Genomic DNA, 27,369 nt, shown 5'->3' on the forward strand with positions numbered 1-27,369 from the left:
TAGTACATTAAATTGTGTGTAACCTTCTGTTATTGTCAGACATTTTCCAATTGTTTAGGGAATTACTTGGTGGAAGGAGTTTTTGTAATGTATATATATATATATATTCATACATGTTCATTATTTATGTTGTTATATGTTGTGTTTTTATTTTTAGGTGTTGTTTTACCTTTTACCTTTTAAAATTTTTTTTAAAAATGCACTTCATGTCACTCCTGAATGTGTATATAAAAAAAAATTAAAGAGTTACTAGTAATATATCAGCTTAGACTTTGTCATATTTAAATTGCATTTATGTAATTTTTGAGCGCCGCTTGTATGATTATAACAAATTTGCATGCATGCGGGTTGGAACACCTTTGCTAAATATTAAGTTTAATAAAGATGAAATCATGTGATCTTTTAGAACGAATGAGCGTGGATGGTTTGTGCCGATACCTGATGTCAGACGAGAATGCTCCTGTATTCCTTGACCGTCTGGAAGTTTACCAAGATATGGAGCAACCGCTGAGCCATTACTTTATCAACTCAAGTCATAACACTTACCTGATTGGTCGACAATTTGGAGGCAAATCAGCCGTGGAGATGTATCGCCAAGTCCTATTGGCTGGTTGCAGGTGATGTCTTGTACCTTTTCCACCATAATCACTTTCGTTTTTTTTTTTTTTATCATCTTTATCCCCATGCTAAATTCCTGAGTCATTTGCAGTCACTGCACGAGTCTACATGATTGATCCAAATATTGCTAAAAGTTTACAGCCCGTCGAATGATAAGCTCCGCCCTGTGAGCATACAGACACAATAATCCAAAATAGGCTTACAGACAAGCTAATGATATGTGGATGCGCCTACACATATTTATGTTATGTAACATGGGACCGTCAGTGGTGGTATATAGGGATCTTGAAATTTTTGGGGGTGGGGTGGTCTGATGGGGGCTGTAGGTGATGTATGATGGTTCAACGATTAACTGAGGGGAAAAATGATATGATATGAGGTGATTTTTAACTACTTGAGCATAATTTCTTTGCCGACTGAGAAGGAGTCTCTTGTGCACCCCCCCCCCCCATGCCACCAGCAATGCATGCTAAATATTTCCTGAGTAACATTTTGTCCTGTGTGTTTTATGTATTTAACAAAATTAATATTTGATATGGTTACAGGTGTATCGAGTTGGATTGCTGGGATGGCAAGACTGACGAGGAGGAACCAATTATCACTCATGGAAAGGCCATGTGTACAGACATCCTATTCAAAGTATATATTCTTTTTTGATTACTATTTAATTAGTAATTCTTAATTTTGAATTAAATAATCCTAAATTAATTAGTTTTAAATTAATTATAACGTATTATATTTAATTATTAATTATGAATTAATTTTATCATTTAATTTTTAACTATATTTTTTAGTAGGAAAATAACATTGGCTTTAAGTAATTATGTTGATTTTCAAGTTTTTGGTAATCAAAATATATTTTTAATTTAAAGTAAATATTCCATTTAGTTGTTGATTATTCATTAAATTCATAAATTTAAAAGAAATCCATAATTAATATATCTGGTAGATAATTATATTTTCTATGGCATTGCTCATTATTAAATGCAGTATTGTGTTAATTTTTTGGCATCCATTTGTATTTAGAATCAAGAAGCAGAAAATTGCACTGATACTTATCAACACACAAACCCAATATACTATGCATTTCAGTATAATTAACAACCTTGTATTATTAATTAAATACATAAATTTAAAAGAAATCTGTAATTAATATATCTTGTAGATAATAATGTTTTCTATGGCATTCCTCATTATTATGCAATATTGTGTTAATTGTCTGAAATGCATTTTTACTTAGAAATCAAAAGGCAGAAAATTGCACTGATATTTATCAACACACAAACTCCATATTGTGCATTTCAGTATCATTAACGACCTTCTATATTAACGATATGACATATTAATGTCATTCACAATATAAAGACATTTTTATTACAATGTAGAAGAGACAGTTCAATCAAAATACCACTATATAGCTACAGAGGAACCAATGCCTCATAACAATTAATTTTTGTATATTTTTACAGTGCCTCCATATGGTAGGCAAACAAGCACAGAAGGTGTAGTTGGAAAGTTAAAGAAATACGTTTAAAAGAAAAATATAAGATAATTTAAGTGCGGTCCACTTATTCAGCACCCGAATTGCAGTATTGAGTTGCGCCCTTGTCACTGATGAAGAATCATGGATTCCGAAACAAATATAGAAGAGCGTCCATCAACATCAGTTAACCTCCTTGGCTTCTGTCTCTTATACACATCTAGATGTGTATAAGAGACAGGTCAATAGTAGTACATTAAATTGTGTGTTATAGTAGGAAGACTTTCATAACCTTGGTGCAGCATCTATAAAAGACACTATAATATTATTGGAAGATGCTATAATAATTTTATACATTTTATTTACTAATTGAAATGCCTGGTCACACCTCAATTTTTTTTGCTTTTCATCCAATAATTTGTATTGTGTAATGTTGGCAATAAAATTACACTCACAAAAATACATGATATTAGAGAAAATAGGAATCATTCGGTCAATCATTACACAAAATACTGAATACTTCTGTCATGCTATGTTCATTGTACAATTAATCCAATATCTTTCTGTCATTCTAGAAGGTTCTTGCAGCACAATAATTATCATTTGTCTCCTTGCGGTTCAAATTTGACACTATATTTGATACATAATATAAATTGGAATAAAAAAAAAAGATTATGAAAAAACTTAAATAAAATTGATTCCCATTTTAAGTGAGAAATTGGATAAAAAAATTAAACTTTTTGAAATGCTTTTTCTGTAAATATTTTTCCATACTAGAGTTGTTTTTCTTTGACTTCAACTGCTTCTGTCTTTGTTCGGTTTGCCATTGATACTCCAAATTGTGCTATAAAAATTTCTACCAATTATAATCATGTTACTTTGTACCAAATGTACTAATTTCATTATTATCAATATCAGTGTGAATTCACCTCATTGTCTGTAGCCTATTAGTACATTGAAGAATATAAAATTTGAAACTTACAGTCTTCTATATAAATAAATCTTATCTTTGCATCCAACAAACATTTCTGCGTTTATCTTTTCCAGTGACTTCAAATTGACATGTATAAATCCATATTAATTACTTTGACTTAAATTATGACATGACATTCTGGTTTCTGTAACCACGAGACTAAAATATTAACTATCATATTAGATAAATCATTATTATATTTCTATGTGGTAATTTTGATAATTCTTATGAACTCTGTTAATTCTAGTTTATTTAAGTTATAACCTCATACCACAATCATCATTTAAATCCATCATTTTAAGTTAAGATTTAAAACATTTGTATAGATCCTTGAAGGTAGGTGTTGATTGATCAGAGCTTATAGAAACAATGATATTAAGGAATAGTGACATATGCAATATGATATAACATTACCATAATATACATATCTTCTTTCACCACAAGACAAAACTTATTTCCCTCGTGCCTACACATTTTCTTCTTTTCTGACAGTTATTCACATTTTAATTTTAAATTTCTATTATTTTCCATACTTCAAATTTATTACTTATCCAATATATCATCTTTGAAATGAAAGTTCATGTGCGTTTAAGGTCATTTGCAAACGAACATTTCAGAGAGATCTCACAAAAATACCTTGAAACACTTGCTGAATGACTGGCTGGTGATTGAGAAGGAAGTCTAGAACAATTAAATCTAATACCAGTTTTTGAAATTGCTACAAAATGTCTGTTAACTGCTGGTATTTAGTCATATGACCAGAGCTATGTCAGAACATTTTGAGCAGACAACATTTTAAGAAATAAAAAATAATATATTTAAAACTACATAAAGTTTTAGATTATCTACAAGTTGTAATGTAATAATAATTTTATTTATTTTTACATGGATACACTTGATTCACCCAGGGGTGTTTTTTGTCATATGTAAAGTTAAAAAATATGGAATATAAAAATGTAAAAGATAAAAATGAAAATTTTTATGAAATATTTTGATTTCTTTGTTTGAAAACGATGTACCTGTATGTATGCTATAAGAGCATAGATTAAATCCTAAGGAATATATAAATGTAAAGGATAAAAATGAAAATTTGTATGAAATATTTTGATTTCTTTGTTTATTAAGGATGTAATCTACGCTATAAGAGACACCGCATTTATCACCTCCGAGTATCCCGTGATTCTGTCGTTTGAGAATCATTGTGGTAAAAAACAGCAGTACAAGCTAGCTTACTATTGTGAAGAGATTCTTGGGGATTATCTTCTCAAGGAGCCATTGGCTGATTATCCAGTAAGATTTTAATTCCTCTTATTAATAATGTTAATGATGTTATAAGCAGCATCATCGTCATCACAACCACTACCACCACCACCAAGAACCACCATCATCACCACAACCAAGAACCACCATCATCACAACCACCACCAAGAATCACCATTATCATCAAACCACCACCATCATCAACACAACCACCACCAAGAACCATCATCATCATCACAACCACCACCAAGACTAACACCATTTCTTCATTTTCTTTTATAATATTATTTCAAAGCATTGCATCATGTAATTTATATTTTTTTTTTTAGCTTGAACCGAATCGTCCACTCCCTCCATTAAGCAAGTTGAAGAAGAAAATCCTGATAAAAAACAAAAAGTTGAGTGCAGATGTAGAAAAAGGTAGGGAAAACACATCAATTACAAGATATAGTTTGGATGCGTTGATTATGTTTAAATATCATACGACAAACGTTACTCGGGCGGATAAAGAGAGGGAGGCCACAATTCTACGTTTCAACCTTTACTGGGTCATCTTTTTATTCGGAGTAATGCTCGTTCGTTGTCAGTCTAAAGGCCTGTTTACTAGAACGGTTATGTGATAACATATTTTAACAAATCAAATCAGATGACGTCATAATCATGGAAAAACATTAAAATCGTAGTAGTAGCAACGATTTTATCGTTTTTCCATGATTATGACATCATCTGATTTGATTTTTTAAAATATTTTGTTATTGTATACATGATAAATTGTTATCGAATCGTCCTAGTGTACAAACCTCTCTTATTTCTTTTGTTTTCTATATGAACAATCGCTTTTTAGCTTTTTTATCGTTATCGTTGAAGTATAAACAGGCCTTTAGAAATGTTATATATAAAAACAATACATTATTGTTTTCGTTTCAGATCAACTAGAAAGGATGTCAAAGGGGAAAATAGAAGAGGCGGATGAGGACTGCGTCGGTGAATCAGGTAACAGCAATCCCATAATGCAGTCTGCCATCACATGTTCACACTCTAATTTTTGATGATAGATACTATTGTAATAACATTGAAACGCTCAAGTGATAGATCTTTTAATACAGAATATATGAATACAAGGACTTTTTTTGTGAAATATCTTCATTATTGTAATTGAAGTTCCTCGATTGAGATAATTACTTGATATATTTTTGTTATACGACAAAGTGATATGAATTCATAGTCATGAACTAGGATAGCCTTTAATTTTTACCTTCGATAATAAATTAAGATACTTGTCTTTCAGTTGGGGAATGTTGTTTGTGATGTTCATAAGTCAAATAGAACATTAATCATAGCACATTATCTACTGAACATTAATTGCATTCTTAGTTTTGAATATGATTGCTTTCTTCATGTATTGAAAATATGTGCAAATGTAAAATCAATCACTGGATAACAAATATAACACATTCTTGTAGAAAGATTTAAATGATTAATAAATCATATTTTTAATACTTTTTAGCTAAATAACACTCAAGTAAAAGACTAGGATTTTAAATATAGCATAATTCTTTACTTTATTTCAAGATTGGCTTTAATTTACCAATACAAAGAATATTTATTCCTGTGTTATTTAAAACAGGGAGTAGGTAGGAGGAATGGTTTTATTATAGGGGAAAGAACACATATGTATACAAAGTATAATATAAAGATACTTTACAGTTTAGTTTACAAACCAATCCACATTGGTCATACACTAGCATTCTTACAATAGGCATTAACATACAATAATCATTGTTTTAAAGATATTTTTTAAAGATTTATTTTTTTTTCCCAGATTTTCTCTGGTTTAAGAAATTTATAGTCTATATTTCATTGTATACATTAATCATTGTTTTAAAGATATTTTTTTTATCCCAAATTTTCTCCATCAGTCTCTGGGTTAAGAATCTAGTCTAATGTATTTTTTACTATGGTGTCTATTTCGTGAATACCTGCCTGCATAAATCAGCTAATTGCCACTAGTCCTTTAAGAACACCCCTTTGACAAAAATAGAACCGCCCGATTGTTCCAGCACGTGATTGCGCCCACTTCAAAACATTGATTCTTTGTCAGATTTGTGTATTTAAAGAGCATATATAATAGAAGCAATTATTTTTATGATTAATATAAGCACCAAATGCACTTTTATAAGGTAGCACTGACAGTACTTTCCAGCAGACTCAGTGATGTAAGAAGACTGGATTTCATACGATGCCAGCTGATAAAAAATATAATTTTTTTTTTACTGTACTAGAAAAAGTAGAATAATGTAGAACATCTGGGACACCAACCCCCTCCACACACACACACCTTGGAGTTGAGTCAGCATCACTCTGTATATGCAGCATTTCACATACACACCATTAACAGAATGAGTAGTTAGAAAAATCTGTAATCAAAGTTAACCTTTAACCTTTACAATCAAGGACAGTTTATTTTAGTTATGTCATCCATGTCTCAAGATTATAAATTAATAATTTCAGATATAAACTGATAATTGTATATTGCATGCCTGTAGACTGTGTACTGCATTGTCAGAACTAATATTATTATTAATCACTTAAGATTACTTGGATCACATTCTAGTTTCATACATATTTAGTGGGAATGGTATATTTAATATATTTCTGATGGGGTAAATACTTCTACAGTATGTGCCCCCATATTACCACCCCCTACACTTATTTTCCCCATCACAATTAAAGTGTACTGTATGTGTATACACCTAATAGTGAAGGTTGAATGTTATCTATTCATTGATATCACATCCCGTACCCCCAACTTCCATAGATAGTTCCTCTGAAGATGAGCAGCCTCCAATTGTTCAGTCGTCACAGCGTGAGGCGAAGAAGACAAATGGTACTACTTTCCTAGCCTTATCACACTCATACTTGCATGATACTAGTACGCATGAGCAGACACTGTAGATTTAATTTGACATAACATGGTCGCTGGCTGCTAAAATCCATTCATTATTCATTTTTTTTCATATAAATGCACATTGGTCTTGGTCAGTCTGTTTATATAAGCTTCTTCCTCCATGTTTATAAATAATTAAAATATTATTTTTTTTTAATAAGCTAAACTGGTGTGAAATATGGTATGGAAACTTATATTGGGAATAAAGACTAAACCAAACATGGAATATAAAACACTAGAAAAACAATATTTGTACTGATTTTTCAAGAAGATAAGTATTGTTTGCATCATTACCACGGGTTCACAGAATTGAGTTAATTTTGCGACAAGCTGAATATCAGAACTGGTAGTTGCCATGGTGATGATAAGCCAATTGGATTGCAGAGCCATTTTGTCGACTCCATGTGTTGCATCTATACGTGTAACTTGAATTCTTTTGATGATATTTATCAAACGATGTCAAGTGCAACTCAATGCAGTAGATTTGCTATAATTTTTCATTTTGAATTTGAATGTATTTATCATTTTAACACCATGTACTTAAGTGCTAACAATTAGCATTTGCTTATTTACTGTCATTTGATCATTATTATTAGTTCGCATAGTCATCATTTTCATCACATTTATCATGCAGCAGTGTGTCAGCTAGAATCATCATTTCATTTGTGTATCATTGTATTGATGTCGTCATTTTCATTACGTTAGTTTTTTTCTTTTGTATTATGAGGATTTTATGAACTGCGGTTGAGATGGGAGGGATTAAACAGGGTTTACTGAACTTAGCATATTGGTTATAGTGTGGTATCATGCAGTTAAAATAGACACAATTGGCAATTGAAAGAGTCGGGTGATTTGTACCTGCTTGTAGCTATGTGGTTAGTAAGGTCCTTGAGGGAGAGAGTTTTTTTCCCTTTCAACATCAGGGAGGTATAAAATTCCTATGTATTTCTAATTACATATGTTAGAAAGCTCTAAACTCTATTCAATAGCGTTTAAGATCCCTAAATCATAAAAAGTTTCAAGGGCTTTGCACCCTCTCCAAAGGGTTCTGCACAGCCCCTGGCCCTGTCCACTTGCAGTCTTGAAAAGGAGATCTGCCCTTCCTCTGACAAATCCAAGTGCCATCACTGTACAGAATAGAGGTTGCCAATTGTATCTATTGTTGATACCCAGGAAAAAATATATTTGGGAGTTAATTGGATTATCTGCTTTACTAGCAGGTTGAGGTAAATGTTAAGCCTGGATTCCAAAAAATTGCTACACTGTCGACGGTGGTTTGTCTGCAATTGCTGCACTGACGTGATAGTGACAAGGAAAGTGTGTAGCAATTTTAGGAAAACCAGGCTTCAATAAAAGGACAACATGATATTCTGGGTCAATGATATGTTCTAGTGGAAGAACGGTGAAAGGACAATTTGAGGCCTTCTTGAGGGATGAGTAAAGCTACAACCGCGTGTCAAATGATAAAGAGAATATTTTAATGTAACTGTGCCAATTGAGATGAAGTCAATTTTATATGCTGGGTATAGATGAAAGAGGTTAGACTAGAAATTGCAAATTGCAAGTGAAGTGCTGCGAAGTATAACTGCATATAAATGTTCTTCGAACAAAATTATTTATACGAGTCAAGTGAAAATAATGAATAATAAAAATATAACAAATAATATGTGACTCGACCCATTGTTTATATTAGAACACTTCTCATTGGGTAACAAAGTCGTAATTTTTCATTTTTGTCAAAAGTGTCTATAGTGATGAATTATACTTTTTTTTTTTAATAAAGTTTCAAAAATTTCTATGTATGTGGAAAATGTAGTTGGTTACCAAAGGTTACAATTTTTATTTTGAAGACTGCATGGTCTAGGAAGTGTACATTTTTTTATGGGGCAAGTTTCCAAGGGCGGGTTTTCTAGGGGCGAGTTGACTGCCAAAGTGTTGCCAAAGTGCGAGCCAGCGTGTTATTTGATCCCAAGTGCGAGACATCGCAAGTGTGAGCCAGCGAGCCATGACGTCCGTCTCGACAATAGATACGAGACGTTACTCGAATTGTGCGAGGTATCGGCTGAGATTTATGGAGTACAATTCAAAAAACAACTATAGGTCTAATAATGAATTATTGTGATGTTAAATAGACAATGTTAGCTATTAAGGAGCGACGTTGTTTTTCATTGGGACCTTCGTCCCTTCAAGGCTAGGCCTATACCATCCTAGCTAGTCTAGGCCTAGAGTAGGATAAGGCTAGCGTGACATGCGGACGTTGGTACGTGTTGGTTAGTCTACAAACGTGCCTAAAGTAATTGATTTTACCCGGCAGAACGAAAGAAGAAAACTCCGCTTTTCAGTCGTCTTAGGCCCTTGTTTTTTGACAAACAATGACCTTTTAGAGATCAAATTACTGTCAAGAATATGAATTGGCTGCTTCGCAGCAATGAGGTCAATTGATGGAAGATTTGTAAGTACAACAAGGAATGGAGGGAATTTCAAGAAAAGGGTGGGAAATAATATGTTGTATTGTTGCAAGAACAAGTAGCACTACAGTATGGTTGTGATTTTGGTGTCAGTGTACGGTCATTTAAAATGATCAGTTTAATAGTGTGAAGCACTATGAGACGCTAATGACATGGAAAGCACTATATAGATTTAACAATATGATTAATTAATTTACCAGTTAAATATCATATTTGGCCATTGCATGAAAATCATAGCTTGATTTATATTTTTTATACATTGTTTTCATACTTTTTTTTAGTTTACATTTATTTCGTTGAAAAGTTGGTACAGTTTACATGCCTCATATATTGTATCTTTCCTTATCTTACCTTACCTCATTCCATTTGTAGAAAACATTTAAGTACAATTTTTATGTAGGAACACTAAAACATATTTAACTTAAATTATTTAATTTTAGCATTCTTATTACTTCTTATTTATGACAATTTATTCAATTAGAAATTATATGTATATTTTTGCATTTTCATATTTTGTTCTTTATTGGAAGGACCTTGGTCCTATTGTTTCTTCTTTCTATTTTTATAGGCAGTGACTATTGTTACACCAGTCTTAAAGGAATTCCCAATTCTGATTGGATGTTAATGTATGTATCAGGGATGTAGTTATGGTGGGCAGGGTTAATTTTATGGCCCTCTACCTACCTTTTATTAACCCCCTTGCCCTTCCTTAAAATCCGCTCTTATTATTTATATTTTACCGATATTATCAACCACCCACCCTTAGTTTTCTGCACCTACAACCCTGATGTATGGACTAGATTAAGACAATAGCATCCAATCTGAATTACAAATTTGTTTAAACTGGTGTAACATTAGCCACTGGCATCTTTATAATATAAGTGTATTTAATAGTATTATTAAGTAGTATGATGATGAGAGAGATGTCAGAAGTTGGTTATTAGATTTTCCTGTGTGCACACACACATGTGTATGTGAACGTCCACTCTCCTCCCTCCTTCCCTTCCCTTCCCCCCTCCTCCTACTGTACCTCCTGTAAATCATTAACCTGATAAACTGATTATGGTTGACGTTTTCCTCCCTAGAACACAAAAATTAAAAAATATTCTGTCCCAGGACGCTGTATATCTTCATCATCTTTACGTGGACGAGTCCATGTAGAGAACCATTACTGCCCAGGGATTTGCAAAACATCAAAACGTACATTATCATCCTCATTCTCTTTTCACATTTATTTGATTACATGCTTATTACACTTGGGTCGTTGACCTTACCTATGTCAGTGGGCAGTTGACTATAGATTGATTTACAAATTTCCTTTATTAGCCTTCATTTGGCTATTAATTATTATTATAGTTATTATTATTATTATTATTAATTTTTTTGTTTATTATATTATTATTTTTTTAAACATTTCCCTGTACATTTGGGCTGAGAGCAACCAATAAGGGCCATTAAGTTCAGTTTGCGCACCATCATGATTTCCAGTGTAACTGATCCATAATGTCTGTGCTTCATTTATTTTACAGCAATATGTTAGACAGTTTGATTCTGTATTCTGATGCACTTTAGTTTTTAGGCTGTATTTGAAATTTGAAAAACACATTTAGAGTACCATATTTAATAACTTGAGGTTATGAAGTGAATATATCATGACCCCACAACTGGTGAAAGCAAAGTGAGCGGGCATGCAGCATACGGTATAATTGAATGAACACGCAACTTGTGGATACGAATGAACATATAATAATTAATGTGAACAAGCGTGCAATTTAGTGATATTACAAAACTTACGAATGCATGTGAATGAACGTGTGCAAAGGGAATAATTTGGATGCGTGTTTGAGTGATTTAGTTGAACACTCACACAACTTGTAGATGTGTGTAGTGAACATGCAATTTGTATATGTGTTTTAAACATGCAAATTGTGAACATGTAGATAATACACAACTTGTGGACATTTGTGGATGCATAATGAACATAATGAACATACAACTTGTGGACGTGCAAGAAACACGCTATGTGTGAACACACATCATCTAATTTTGCTTAGTATTTTGCACTAATTTGTAAAAGTATTTTAAGCAACTTTTTCATTGGTGGTTTGATGTGGCTTGGATTGGTGAGGTTGGATTTTACAATGTTTGTGTATTGTACCCTGCTGGAATCTGTGCAATGTTTTTGCTAATGATATGCTTGAATTTAAATGAAATGCACCAAAACTGTAACAAAATTGCTGCATGGTAATTTTTGAGATGGTCAAATGCAGTAGATTATCTATACAAATTTATTGATTCATTGATTGATATTGATTATATATTGATTATGATTATTGATCAATGATTTGTGTATTAAATGTGTGGAATGCAGTTGGCTACACATTGATCAATTTTCTAATATCATTTTGTAAATCACATAGCATGTTTATTAACACTAAGTTTATTAATTGTTTGCAGTTCTAATTTTAATCAAATTATTTTAATAGTTAATCAAAGAAAACACATATCTGTATTAAAAATCTTGTTAATATTCTAAATATTTGGGAGAAAACTGAAGCATTTGTAATTAGAAAATATATAACCTCAAAAAGTTATTTACATCTCCATTTGGATATTTAATGCATGTCATTCTAATAATGACCATAATTTAAAAATGTGTTGTGTTTTCAGCTGATATTGGTAGCATCATCGAAAACGGGGAAAGTGTTGCCTCCGAGTCGCCTAGCAGCACTGTGCCACCTAGTAACGGAGAATTTAAGGAGTCTGAAGACATTGACCTGAAGATTTCTAACAAAAAGGTTTGTTAACAACCTCAGGTATCTGCATTACATGTTTTTGTTACCATTTCCTATTATGGACTTCAATTTACCCTCTTTATCATGTTGTTGCCATGGTAATTTGTTACAGGGAGAGATAAACCAAGAAGACATGGAGTATTTGGTATCTGTGTACACTTACACATCAACGACAGCAAACATCAATGCTTATCTATCACGTATGGTCAACTACGCACAACCGGTGAAGTTTCCAGGCTTTGAGGTAGCGCAGGGTCAGTGAGAGCACCATTTTCATATTTATTTTTATTTTATTTTATTTTGTTTCAATTACATCCAACAGTGGTATCGCCCATTACAGGATGTCTTAAACATACAATTTATAAAAATAGACCTTATAGTAAAATGCAAAACATACAATGAATATGAAAGGTAACAAATTGACAGAACTTTGGTAGTTCCTATCAAAATGCATAGAAGGCATATCTGAATGAGCAACTTTAGCTTTGAACGTAGTGATACTGTTAAAAAAATGTCAATAGTTGATTGGATTTATTCGGTGTAAACACCAAGGATAGCCTCGAGATTCTAGAAGAAGACTTATTTCCAGTGGGGTCCTTCTGGTGGTGATTGGGCAGTACACCGGGAGACAATCACCTGCTCTTTTCCGAAGAGTGTACTGCGTTCTTTAACGTACACATGGGCCATAATGCACACGGGACCAACGGCTTAAACGTCTGATCCGAAAGACAGTGCGCTATTGTAACTTGTATTTCAGCCCTCTAGCTGAAACACAAGGAGAGACAGCAATGACCTGAACCGAGGACCTGGAGATCTCCACGGTTCAGCGCACACACAGCGGCTACCACCAGATTAGCCGACTCAGCTAGCTGCTGTTGATGATCGTGATCATGATCATGATGAGCAGGCCTGAAGAAAAAATTTGTTGTATCTTAAGCCATGACAAAAAGACCTGTCAATCAAACTGAACAACTTGCCAATCAGAACATGTTATTAAATGAGCCAACTCAAGAAATACATGACCACACACGTTCACCAAGTTTTCCTAAGGATGAATGTCTTTTTGTAGAACCTTTGCAACAATATATATGGTATATAAGAGTGGAGTTTATTAGAATTTTAGAAAAATTAAATTCCTCCAGCAGCATACATTGTCTGTACACTATATATTTAACCCAACTAGAAACTTAAATCAAAATAACCTTTTTTAATAATCTTTTTGAGCAGCACCATGAGCAATGACTGTTGGAATGATGCCATTAAAATAATTCAAAATAAATGTGCAATATAACTTGTTATCCCAAAAGCAGGCAGATGCTCTAGTAAAATAAGATAATTATGATGGTAATTTTGTTGTTAAGATTGTTTATTTTAAATAATAATTTCTAGCACTGTATATTTTTTCTCTCCATAGAACGTAGCATCCATCACAATATGTCATCTTTCAATGAAGCTGTTGGCCTTGGTTACATCAAAAATAACTGTATTGAATTTGTTAAGTATCCTTTGCATGGAAAAATGTGGTTCAATTTTAATTAATTTGTGGTTCAATATTCAAAATAATTTCAATAGAGCATAATAATATTGAATAATAATATAAAATTAGTACAGTCTAAGAAACTTAGAGAATTCATGGTTCATTCGGTAAAAAATGTTAATCCTCTATGTTACTGGCCTCGCGCTGGAGCTTATCCCCAGTTCCCCAGTTTCTGTAGCGTAAAGCGGATGAGGGTGTAATACTCCCCCTCTGTGGGATGCTAGTCCACTGCAGGTTACTCCCAGCAATTTGCTTGTACCCACCGATACAGCTGGGTAGACTGAAACAATGTAGATAAAGTGCCTTGCTCAAGGAGACAAGCGAAGTGTACAGCGAAGGATTGAAACCCAGACCTTAAGGTTGGGAAACCAAACCATTTCAACGGCGCCATACTGCTTGCTTTATTCAGTAATTTTACTATAACATCAGGTGCAGTGTTTGTTCTTGGTTATACATATGGTTCCAAAGAGAGCTGTCTGGAATCTTTGGAAATGGGGTCATTTTTAGCTTTCATGAGATGTTTTAGAACATTTATAATTAAAAATCAGGGAAAAAAAATAAATTGACTTTTAAAAATATTTTTTGTTTTGATGAACCATTACTGTCAGGTGACTTAGGGTGTTGCAGTTTGGGGCTTAAGTGCTTTTGCCTCCTTGCATTATAAGTTTATAATACAGAGAAGTTAGAGAGTTTGAAGATAGTAACAAGATTTGAGAGTTCATGGTTCCTTAACTCCAGCCAAGCTACAACAAACGCCAAATGAGCAGGATATACCCAAGAGGAGGACGAGTGGACTCTAGTAACTACTTGCCCCAAATCTTTTGGAATGCTGGTTGTCAAATGGTTGCCCTCAACTTTCAGACCCCAGATATTGGCATGCAGCTGAACATGGGAAAGTTTGAATATAACGGATCTTGTGGGTATGTTCAACCGTAGATTTATTGCATTCCTTAGCAGTATAATACCGGTCACAGACTAAATGAGAGTGTAGAGGTAAAAATGTGTATGTGTGTAATATAAACATTTTGATTTTTAAGTATTGCTAATGAATATGTATTGCAGGTACATTTTTGTTAATTTTATGAATATTTTCAGCTTTTTATTGAAACCAGACTTCATGCGCCGTCCAGACAAAAACTTTGACCCCTTCTCGGAGTCACCGGTCGACGGTGTGATCGCAGCCACGTGTAATGTTAGGGTAATATCAGGCCAGTTTTTATCTGACAAAAGAATTGGAACGTACGTTGAGGTGGATATGTACGGTTTGCCGACTGACACCATTCGCCGTGAGCATCGGACGCGAGTCATACCAAGCAACGGATTGAACCCCGTCTACAACGAAGAGCCATTCATCTTTAGAAAGGTTAGTATTTGCAAGAAGTAAATTTATTGTTTGTCTTTCTATTCGTAATGTATGTGTTGTCACCTCATATATGTATATAAGCCTTATTCATTATGTATTCTACTAGAACCCCTCCCCTTCTTTCCTATCTACACCCCTCATGTTGCACTTATCTAGTCCTCTCGCAGGGATGGTTAGCTTTGCAGTGGAGCTTCAGCTGGTAGTGTGGTTGTTATGGTAATTTGTCTGAGCCTACCTTGATATAACTATAACTTCATAATATTTATGACGCTGATTGCATTTAATACCAAAAATTAACTTGTGCCATGTGCAAACACTGATGCGGGGGTCCCAAGTAGGAAGAAGTCACACAGGGGCGGATGGCTGTAGGCGGTCTCTAGATGGTCTTAACACTTAACCGGCTATAATCGTGACGTCAATACTGGTCCATGATTATAGACCATTGCTATACTGCGGTCTAACAGTTACCTGTCTTTATTTTTTAAAACCTACTTGAAGGAGGCTTAAAATGGTCTTAAATCATTTTCATCATGGCGTTACAAGTACTAGACCTAGGCCGAGATTGTCAAAGACCAAGGATCAAACGATGTATATTCCTCAAACTTCCCAGTGTCTGTAAAATCTGGTCTTGATCGTTTATTTACGTTCATTTTGATACATGTGCATTGGATCGAGCAAGCATGGCGTGGTGACCTATGTGAAACACCGCTCCCAATTTTATGTTACCAGAGAGTGCTTGTTTCAATAGGTAGTTGCTAAATATAACCACTTCAGTCGAGGGGGGGGGGGGGGGGGGGGGGGGGCACAGTTCACACTTTGTAGAGGAGATAGATAAGAATGATGACGTACTACAGCTGAAATTATGCATGACGTCACTATAAGAAGCCACGCCCCCTCTGCTGAAGTGGTTGTATTTAGCAACTACCGTTTCAATACTCATCGCAGTCTAAGCGAAGACCATTGTATAGCAATGGTCGTAGCGGAGTGACTGTAGTAAGACCGTCTAAGTGATAAAACCGGCTTTATTCGAGGATTTAAGACTACCAGTTAAGACCGTTATTTAGCAATCCGCCCTTGGTTTATCTGGTTCTTAACTTACTGTTTGTGGGGATACCCGTGGCCAGCTGACTTCAATGAAGAAATTAATAAGGGAAAGTCATTCAAAGATGCATTTGTGGGAGATTGTTTGGTTACGGTGCGGGGGACAGTTCCGATTTCCTGAGATTCCCGTGATTCGCAGGAGACTTGGGATCCCTGCTGTTGGAATGGCGCTGTAGAAATTTAACAATTGAATGATTAATACTAAATTCTATTACGATTTCGTAAAAGAAGCATGAGAAAAAAAAATGAAATATACTCTCTATATAATTTCTGTGCAAAATAGAAGCATGGAATATTGCTATGGAATTGTCAGTAATTTGAACTATTAAATGCATTTTACAGCATAACAGTGTAATTTCTGTACATTTGCGGGTTATTTAATACTTAAAATACTGGCAAAGCATTCTATCAAGAATTATGGGTAATTTGAATAGTAATATGCTAGTTACCATTACTTTTTGATAAGGAATTATGGGCATTTTGAATGATTAATTGATGCCTGGAGGACTACTTGATTCATGCATGAGAGATGGTGGGCATGAAGAATTGCTCCCAGAATTATTGCATCTATTAACAATTGAGTGAACAATGGAAAATATCAAGGCTGTCTCTTATACACATCTAGATGTGTATAAGAGACAGGGATATGTCATTTTGAATCAACATTTTCATGCATATGTAAAAGTATGCAAATTTGTCTGTCCCCTCCCCCCTAGCATACTGTAATATACACTTGTGAAAATGTTGTTAATTGTGAATGAACCCTTAATTATTTATGAAAGAGAATGAATGATCGAATATTATTTCTGTTTATATTTCTATTAAAAAGTGGAAATTTCACTAATTTCAAAAATTCACTTTATTGTATATATCCTATAGGTTGTGTTGCCAGATTTAGCTGTTCTGAGGTTTGGAGTGTATGAAGAAAACGGAAAGCTGATCGGTCAACGGATACTGCCCCTTGATGGGCTACAAGCTGGTTAGTTTTTTTTTTATGGTTTTAAATAATAGAGTTATAAACCTTCCTATTATATATACCGTAATTGAATCATTCAATGTCTATTATATTTGTCTACTTGGTTGATATTATTCAATTCAATTTTTTTTTTTTAATGCACAAGAGCCTTCAAAATATTAACTACGTGAGATTTACAAGCAATAGTAATCAATTGCTAGGCCTATCAAAGCTTCTTCTTCAGGGTCATTAATTAGTGCCTACTTTGTGCCTCTCGCTTCCACAAGGTTACAGGCTTGCCTCCCCAAGCCCAAGTCTGGTTTAAGCTGGTGTACTTCATCAAAGTTGTGCGACCCCTAGTCATGATGGACTGCTGTTTGAATTGCAGTGAGGCCATCATAACCTGCACCATATATTAATTAAAAATTATAGTTTAATTATCACCATAATTACAATTTGATAATATTTTGTAATTGCTAGGCTACCGTCACATCTCTCTGCGGACAGAAGGCAATTTCCCACTGGCTCTGCCAACTATATTCTGTCAAATTGAACTGAAAACATACGTACCAGATGGGCTTGGAGGTAAGATATTTTACCATCGTTTTCTTTTTGTTATAACCTTTTAATATATTTTTATATATTTCATGTTGATCCATGGGTGAACTAGAGCATGAATATATGATATAAATTATTAATAATAGTCTGTATTCATGAATTTATCTTCATTGAAAAGAAATAAGAAAAGAGATTGAGGTTTTGTGTAAATCTTGAGGTAATTATGTTTAAAATAAAGGTAAGGTAGTGCATTGAGTAATGAATAACTGTTTGTGATTGTTATATTTTAGTCATAAATTTGATTCTTCCAGAATGTTACATAGAATGACGAGATAACAGCAAAGGGATGAAATCTAGTCAAAGTAATTTATATTAATTATATATAAATGTTGGGTCCATGTACTATAATCGCAGCATACACAACCATGTGAAAAAGAGATAGTGAGAAGTGCAATATCAGAAGACAAAAAGCATTATTGATGATGATGACGATTGTTATGATTAATAATTGTTTCTTTTGTTGTTTTCTCAGCTCTGGTAGATGCCCTCTCGGACCCTATGCAATTTATATCCTTAGAGGAAAAGAGAGCACAACAAATGAAATCTATGGGAATTGAAGAGGTTTGTTAACATTAGTGCTTCATTAATGTCCTTGCTTCATTAACACTTTGCCCGCCAAACATGGAGATCTCTGTATTTGGTAACACAACGCTTGGCCACCAAACACGGAGATCTCCTGTTTCAGGTTTTTTACGGAATCCAATAGATGGGGTAATTACCTACATGTACTAACAATTTGAACACTATATTCGGTCTGGACCACAGGTATTCCACCATTTGTTTGTTTATATTAGCGTAGGTCCTATTGCTTTACTTTCACGAAATCGTGATTATCTCAGCTTCGTTGTGGAAAATTGCGTATATCTCCAAAATTGAGTCATTTTCATTTTACTGTTACGGGTCACAGATTGTGATAGAATAAAGTGTTTGGGACCATTGTAAAGCTAAAATGTTTGTAGTTCTTGTAGTATTCACTAAATGTCAATCTGGTCACCACACCTCAACGAGCTTCAGAAAAGTGTTAAAATTTGCTAAAATGTCTGGTGGTGGCTGATACTATTTTTTCAAACCCCTGGCGATCAGAGTGTTAACATCACTGCTTCATTAACATCACTGCTTCATTAACATCACTGCTTCACATATTAATAATAAATTAGATTAGAAAATAGATCAATCAGCCATTGACTAGACAGTCTAGTTGGCATATTAATTCTCATGATTTTTATATTATATTTTTTATATTTTATTTTACATAAATTAGTCATTATCTGTCATTCATAATATTAAAATTGATAATTTCATTCTATGCTTACAGTATATATTTAATTTTTCCTTTAGAATGATATATCTGAGGTTCCATCAAAAAAGACGGGTAAATCACCAACCACGCCCTCTGGACCTAAGAATATATCTGGTAAACCGTTGCGTGCACAAACATCAGTACCTGGTAACATCAAGGAAAAGATACGCGGTAATTACCTGATGGCAGCCATATTTTTTAATTGTATAACATATTAATTAGCCTGTTATATAATGACATTTGTACATAACTTGATTGCTATATGTAATACAGTAGAATTCCTATTAAGGGGACACCTTTCAGGACCAAAAAAATGTCCCCTTATTAAGGGTGTACCTTGAATAGGAGTTGGCCGTAGTGCTAAAAGATATACTTTCACTTGTTTCGTGGCTGAAAATAGGGGTGTCTCCTTAATAGAGGTGTCCCGTATGGGGGGTTCTACTGTTTTTGAATCTCATTATATTATTATTTATTCAAGCTCTGTTAATATATTCATCCAATATATTTTTGATATTTCTTTATCTAGTACCTCCAATTGATATTGAGTCATTGAAGAAGGATAAAGCATATTTGAAAGTAATTAAAAAACAACAAAAAGAGTTAGGGAGCTTACAAAAGAAACATACAAAGGTAAGATGTATTTACTAAGCTGCAGCACAGCTTTGTCATTTTCTAAGTGAACAGGTGGTCCTGAAGGCTTTAATGGCTTCTTCAAGTCACTACTTTCCAACAGTGCTCTTAAAACCTCACCTTAATTATTGCTTAAGCACCCATTTCTTAATATTCACAAATATAATGCTGCAATGGATGAGTTGTATTAGCAGAGATATATCTATTCATTTCATTTGTATGTCAGAGAAATAAATAAATGTGAATTTTAGGAAATAAATCTTTTTTTTTTAAATTTTTTATTTAGGAACAAGAATCCATGCTGAAATCGCATCAACTTACAGTAGATAAAATGGTGGCCGCTCACGACAAGGAAAAACAAGCCCAGGAAAAGAACCTTGAAAAGGCTATTAAAAAGAAAGGGTAAGTTTGTAATCAGAAACTATAAACATAGCCTTTATCTGTCATCAGTAGACTCATGTATACTAGTAGGTGTTGTTGTTATAATCAAAGAGTATAGAATTGCAGAAGGTCTGACAACCATGATTTTGTATTCACACAATAAAATGTTTAAAAAAATTACTACCAGAAGATAGAGGGTGCCCTATTAGAATTGGAATAGAGTTTGAAACTCGCCTTTTGAAGGATGCCCTCTAGTTCGTGATAGTACTTTTTGAAATAGGATTACGTTCCAACGACTTAATGCAGTTCTATACTCTTTGTTATTATCCTTAGGCGCCCAATTGTATGAAAACGAAGGAATTTAAAAGTCAGTAAAAAAGTGCTTTAACTTATTAAGGCATGGGATCAGGGGTGAAGTGGGACCTGCAAATAAATATTACCTAATATAAATCCCAACAATTTAAAACATTAGGGTTTAACTAGTTGGTCTTTGCAGTTAATTTTTTTTTTGTAAAATAAGTCTTTCACTTTATGAAAACAGAAGTGCAAATAAAACAGATCAGTTGATGATCACTCCACTCGTATCCAAAGGTAGATGACTCCTGGATCTCATTATCTCATTAGTTTCCAGGAGTCAACATTTATATTGGTGGCCTTTATTTAATGTAATTAAGACAAACATTGGTCACATGAGACGGATGTGAATTACATTTCCATCTAGGGTTTAACATTAATGTCATCTGTGATGATAATCTCGTTAAAAAAACTTTCCTGATTACAGGATTATATTACAGTTCAACCATGGAGGAGACAGGTTCAACTGAGTTTAGGCTTTGTGGAATCATTCATGGATACATAAAAGTCTGTCTACTGATTCCCAAAGGATTGAAAAGTATTCCCAAAGTCATGTGGGTTGAAATGACACACTAAATGACTATAACACAAAGTTTTAGACTACAAGTGAAATTGTTAAATATTAAGCAAGATCATTTTAATGTAATAACTTTATTTGAAATCTACACATACGTATCAGTGGCACACACACTACGCGGTGCATTCACAATACAATAATACAATCCAAAAACAGCAGTAAAAATCACAATTGTAATACAATAAAATATAAAATCACAATTGTAATACAATAAAATATAAAATCACAATTGTAATACAATAGAATATGGAGTTACCGTAAATGCTTGAATAAGCCCCGCGGAGCTTAATCAATAGTATATATTACCCTGTGTGTAATGAAACACTTTGAGAAACAGTGTTTTAAATACATTGTATACGGTGTTAAAATAAATAAATAACACAATGAAGACAAGCATTTTTTTACAAACGTTTATTTACGATGATGTAGGAACTATGATAGGCCTACCGAACTACAAGAATATGTGAGATAGGTACCAATTTTTTTTTTATAAGCGCTGCTCTTGAATAAGCACCGCACTGAAGCCTCCAAAAATTGTATAAGCGCCACGGCGCTTATTCGAGCATTTACATTATACTTAAAAAGGATCACTCCTAACCTAAACATATAAAAGCTATTAGAATACTTACTTACTTACTGCCCAGTTTAATGTCTGTGGTTCCCGATCAAGGAGGGTTGGACACATTTATTACATGTCTCGGCTTCGTGGCTTCCTCCATTTAGAGCGGTCGTGTGCTAGAGCATGTTGAGTTTTTAATGTCATTTTGGATGTTGTCATCAATGTCGAATGTTGTTAATATCGTAAAGTATAGTTTAAAATACAAGCAATGTTGTTACAGATTAAAAAGGTGTAAAAAAGTGTTTAAATTTGAAGTAAAACTAGAATTTAAAAGCTTTAATGACATAAATTTGTTGATTAACAAATTGAAATTGTTTGTAAATGCTCAGAAAAAAGGACAAAATTTATGTTTATATAAATATAATATATGGTTTAAAATGTTGATCTTTTAGAGAACATAAATGTGCCGATCTGAAAATTGAAACTGAAAACAAGGTGCAGTCTCTAGTCAACAACCACAAAGCAAAAGTAAGTACAGTGTACAAAAAATGAATGTTTACGAGCGTAATGGGAAGAATATTTTCATGAGTGGATTGTTCCATTCAACAAGGCAGATTATTATTTTGGTCTACTTTTCTTACAAATGGAACAATCCGTCCACCTTGAACAAGTGAAACATTGTTGGGGCTTGCAGTAGAACAAATGAATGGAACAAAAATGAATGAAAATTAAACATAGTTATGTGCAGAATGATATAAAAAATGACAAATCTCAGTATTTTAAAGACCAACTATAACATTTATTAGTTTAAAATTATGCAAATCAATTTGATTGTTTGCCATGAAATTAAAGATTATTAATTTACAGCTGTGATTATTTATTCTTCCCATAATAAGATGATTTATTGTATGTTACTCCCTTTTCCAATGTTTTGCCTGATTTTTTTCCCCATGACCAGGTTCAAGAGGTTGTAGCAGACCAGACTAAGGAATGGAACTCGCTAACTTCAAGACAAACCGTTGAGGAAAGCACATGCAGAGAAACACACATTCATCAAAACTGCGACATCTTGAAACAACTGTTATCAGTTGCCCAGCAACAACAGGATAAGGACATCAGACAGCAGCATGAAAGGTGATTAGAATTGGTGAAATTGTAATATGTATCATTAACTGGGTTCAAGTCAGAGGTCGTGTTAGGCTTGAAAAAATGCAATATCTATCACTAACTGGGGTTAAGTCAGAGTAAAATCATGTCAGGGTGGAAGAAAATGTAACATGTGTAACTTGGATCAGATCAGGGTAGATAATCATTAAGGTCACTAAGTTCAAGTCATGTCAGAATTATATTTAAGATTAACAAAAATGTAGCCTGGGCCACTTACAGAACTTGTCAGTTGATATATTTGAGAATGACAAATATGTATACTTGTATTTCTTTGGGATTATATAGTAAATTTACCCACTGAAAATATGTGGTCGTCCAGTTAGCCTGAGTTTTTTTTTCACCTTTTAGCAATTTTCTCTTTATTCTTCAATTTCTGTCATTTCATTTTTTCTGCATTCCTTTCCCTTTTCTCATTTTATTTTTACTACTTACCTTTCTTTTGTTTCTTTTCCTTTCTTTTCATTTTCTTCTTACCTGTTTACTCCTTTCATTCTTTTCCTTTTATCTTGTCATCTTTTACTTATGGAGCCAAACAAGTTTATTGAATTGATGATTGGTTTATGTAATGGTACACTTAACCAAATTAAATAAATTGCTTGTTGCTCTTGTAGGGCAATGAATGATGTGAAAGCCCAACAAGTAAAGGAGTCAATGGATGCAAGGAAACAGCATGCAATGGATAAGAGGATAAAGAATAAAGCTGAAAGAGAACGAAGAATCAGGGAACAACAAGCAACCTATGCTAAGAAATTCTCTTCAGAAAGAGAAAGGGTAAGCAGGGAATTGTCATTGTTTGGTCTAATAGTGACCCATGTAATGCATGCATGGAACTGGTAATGATTCTAAAGTCATTGGACAAATGCTGCATTTATCCTGTTGGTCAAATATTGCATGTATCTCATTGGTCGAATATTGCATTTATCTCATTGGTTGAATATTGCATTTATGTCATTGATCAAATATTGCATGTATCTCATTGGTCAAATACTGCATGTATCTCATTAGTCAAATACTGCATATATCTCATTGTTCAAATGTTGCATGTATCTCATTGGTCAAATATTGCATGTATCGCATTGGTCAAATACTGCATGTATCTCATTGGTCAAATACTGCATGTATCTCATTGGTTGAATGTTACATGTATCTCATTGGTCAAATGTTACATGTATCTCATTGGTCAAATACTGCATGTATCTTATTGGTCAAATGTTACATGGATCTCATTAGTCAAATATTGCATGTATCCCATTCATCAAATGTTGCATGTATCTCATTGGTCAAATGTTGCATGTATCCCATTGATCAAATGTTGCATGTATCTCATTGATCAAATGTTGCATGTTTCCCATTGATCAAATGTTGCATGTATCCCATTGGTCAAATATTGCATGTATCCCATTGGTCAAATGTTGCATGTATCCCATTGATCAAATGTTGCATGAATCTCATTGGTCAAATGTTGCATGTATCCCATTGGTCAAGTGTTTCATGTATCCCATTGGTCGAATGTTGCATGTATCCCATTGGTCAAATGCTGCATGTATCCCATTGATCAAATGTTGCATGTATCTCATTGGTGAAACTGTGTAATGATTACGTGTTGCACATTTTTTCAGATGAAATCCAATCATGACAGACAAATAAAAGAAATGAAGAAAGAGCATCAAAACCAAGTGGAAAAACTGGTGAAAGAAACAGAAGAAGTGAGTAACATGTAGTTACAAATTAGGCGCTGATTAGTATCAGGGAATTTAAATATTTTTGACAAGATATGCTATTAGGTATCTCTGTTTTTATTTTCAAGTGTGAACATTATAGTACACAGTACTTAGTGCTGGTCTAGAGGCCAGCATAGGCCTCAGTGTGGTCTAAGAGCAAAGATTTCCCAAATACACAACCTTGTGCATTATTATTGTCCTGGGCTCAGGCCACTGGCCAATGCTCTCAGTCTCAATGTATTTCATTAATTTAATTCATAAGTAACCATTAACACTGTGAAACTTTCTCCACCCTCTGACTAGGGGAAAATATTTCATTGTTTTGCAATTATCTGCACAGACTAATTAAACTCCAGCATGGAGGGAGCAATGCATATAACGTGCCTTTCCTAGGGACCCACATAAAATAATAACCAACATCAGATTCGAACCCACAATGCCAAAGCTTACCCACTGTGTCAGGTGCTTCAGTATACAATAAAAACCTATTAAACATTCACAGGAACAAATTTAGGATAAATTCATAACTTTCGAGGACTTATTTCCAAAGACCATTTTTACATTTTAATCATATACTTGGTTTTTGGGGTGTTTTTTCACAAATGATGTGTTCTCTGTCAACAGATGATTCAAAAGGAACGTATACTAGTGGAGGAAACAAAACTAGCAAACAAACCAGAATCAATGGTGTAAGGAGGACAAGAGATATATAATTGACACCACACTTATATACATATTATATTATATAATGTACATATATACGTATATATATGTATGGAACCATTAGTGCAATATGTTAGTAACATACTTCATAACAAGAATACAAGATTATGAAATTGTTAATTAGATATGATTATTGAAATTGGGTAGTCAAGTGTTCGATTAAGACAAAATAATGTTAGAATATCTTACTACAAATCTGTATTACCTCAGTTTTCTTGTATTCGTTTCAAATATACAACAATTTAGGTGAGATTCTGAAATGTTTTAAAATAAAAAATATGTTATTCAAACATTGGTTTCTATGAAGTACTTGGATTAATTAGTAATCCTCGATTAAATAGTCATTTTAATTAATTCATTTTTGTTTCTTTTTTTTTTTTACCATAAACGATTAAGATGTAACATTTGTGGCAATTAGTCAAACATCAGGAAAAATCCAAATATATGGAAAGCTGGTATCAGTATTCAAATTACTTAAAAAAGTGATTTCGATTAATAATAATCAGCACGTTTTTAGTCTTATTAATAATATGAATTTTGTCACATAATTTACCCAACGTTTTTTTAGAATGTATAAAGATATCCACCAAAATGTATAACCCATCAAGCCAAAATTATTTGATTTTAATTAGTCTTTAAAGGATTCTTTAGGTGAAATTATTGTGTGTTATTTACTGTTTTTATAACGATTATTAATTATTAAAGATTAAGTTAATTGATAAGAAATATCTTACCCTAAGGAATGTATGTTGGCTATTTTTACACTGTTATAACCTTTGATATCAATTTAGACTGTGTTTGTGTGCAATAGATGCCTTTCAATTAGTAATTACTGTAATTAATTAATTCATTCATTAATATTTCTATCATTCCAATTGTTTTAAATCACCTTTAGTAATGTATAGTAGGTTGTATTAAATTCATATTTCTTATCGAAAACCTTTGCATTTTTTCTAAAATTTAATGCAAAAACTTATTTAAAGCATTGTAAAGCTGAAATTTTATTTAGTTTTGAATATCAATGAGATAGAACGATGAAATTGGTAGTAGGGCACTTCAGGTTTCATCTCACTAATAAATATTTTAATTACAAATTAGTTTCTTTCAGAAGTTAAATATAGATTAACTTCTGATTTTATCAATAGAACCATTGACTTGTTTTAACATTTTTAAACATTTTGGTTTTATGTTTTCTACCATCATGAATAATATTTTACAATGACCAAATTCTAACAACAACATTAGCCTAAAAAGAAATATTATTCATCGTGGGAAATAAAATTCTTCCTGTCATTTTTTTGGTGCTGCCTATAGAGACTGTCTTTAAACTTTAGTTCATATTTTTAAAGTCCTTTTGAAGATAGTGGTGTCTCTTGAAATTTACCAAGAGAGGTAAAAAATTTCCGACAGCTCAGAGCGGGCTACTATAAAGGACTACTACTCTTTTGTCAGTATCCCGTAGTAAGGTTCCTAATGAGGATCAAGAAGATATTCTATAATTTAATTAATATTTTAAATATTTTGGACCTTAAATGGTGTCCGACGACATGGGTCAGTGATTGTCCAATGGGACAAAATAACCTTTAACCCCACTAGCACAGCAACTGCTTGGAGCATGTTTGTCATTGTTTATTTACATGGACTAAGAGCGTGGTAGTATTGAAGTAGGCCTCAAAAAAAAAATTAGGCATTATATTTACACAAACTGGATGTACATAGTATCACAAGAAGTTTGCTAATGTTAAAATAATTTTGTGAAGTGAATAGAATCATTTGAAACCTTGAAATAGATATATGGTCTTAGGTGCTGAATTTGGTAATATGTAAATGAGATAATTAATA

General features: G+C 33.2%; 1 protein-coding gene across 2 annotated transcripts; it reads left to right on the plus strand.

The window, feature by feature from the left end:
- The first annotated feature begins 402 nt into the window (after window positions 1–402).
- On the plus strand, window positions 403–27,369 carry LOC117101295 (1-phosphatidylinositol 4,5-bisphosphate phosphodiesterase beta-4-like). Of its 2 annotated transcripts, XM_033241258.1 has the most exons (22): window positions 403–617; window positions 1,164–1,257; window positions 4,197–4,361; window positions 4,661–4,751; window positions 5,259–5,324; window positions 7,150–7,218; window positions 12,417–12,544; window positions 12,654–12,795; window positions 13,956–14,040; window positions 14,822–14,998; window positions 15,174–15,441; window positions 17,422–17,521; window positions 17,978–18,082; window positions 18,588–18,676; window positions 19,454–19,586; window positions 19,942–20,045; window positions 20,332–20,447; window positions 22,369–22,444; window positions 22,875–23,050; window positions 23,695–23,854; window positions 24,703–24,789; window positions 25,429–27,369. In XM_033241258.1, exons 1-22 carry the CDS (start codon window positions 412–414, stop codon window positions 25,495–25,497), a joined length of 2,706 nt encoding a protein of 901 aa, XP_033097149.1. In that variant the 5' UTR covers window positions 403–411; the 3' UTR covers window positions 25,498–27,369. The 2 variants fall into 2 exon arrangements, with proteins under 2 accessions (XP_033097149.1, XP_033097147.1); XM_033241256.1 differs by lacking the exon at window positions 7,150–7,218 and having other exon boundaries at window positions 411–617.

Source organism: Anneissia japonica, unplaced genomic scaffold (assembly GCF_011630105.1).
Source record: "Anneissia japonica isolate Jap-2015-1 unplaced genomic scaffold, ASM1163010v1 scaffold3709_len703521_cov189, whole genome shotgun sequence".
In the NCBI taxonomy this organism is placed as follows: domain Eukaryota; kingdom Metazoa; phylum Echinodermata; class Crinoidea; order Comatulida; family Comatulidae; genus Anneissia; species Anneissia japonica.

Bases quoted from the DNA above. Each gene is read 5' to 3' on its own strand.
- LOC117101295 (XM_033241258.1), top strand. From the start codon at position 412: ATGAGCGTGGATGGTTTGTGCCGATACCTGATGTCAGACGAGAATGCT. The intron at 14,999-15,173 runs GTATGTTCAACC...GAATATTTTCAG, and splicing joins GAATATAACGGATCTTGTGG to CTTTTTATTGAAACCAGACT. The intron at 18,083-18,587 runs GTAAGATATTTT...TTGTTTTCTCAG, and splicing joins CGTACCAGATGGGCTTGGAG to CTCTGGTAGATGCCCTCTCG.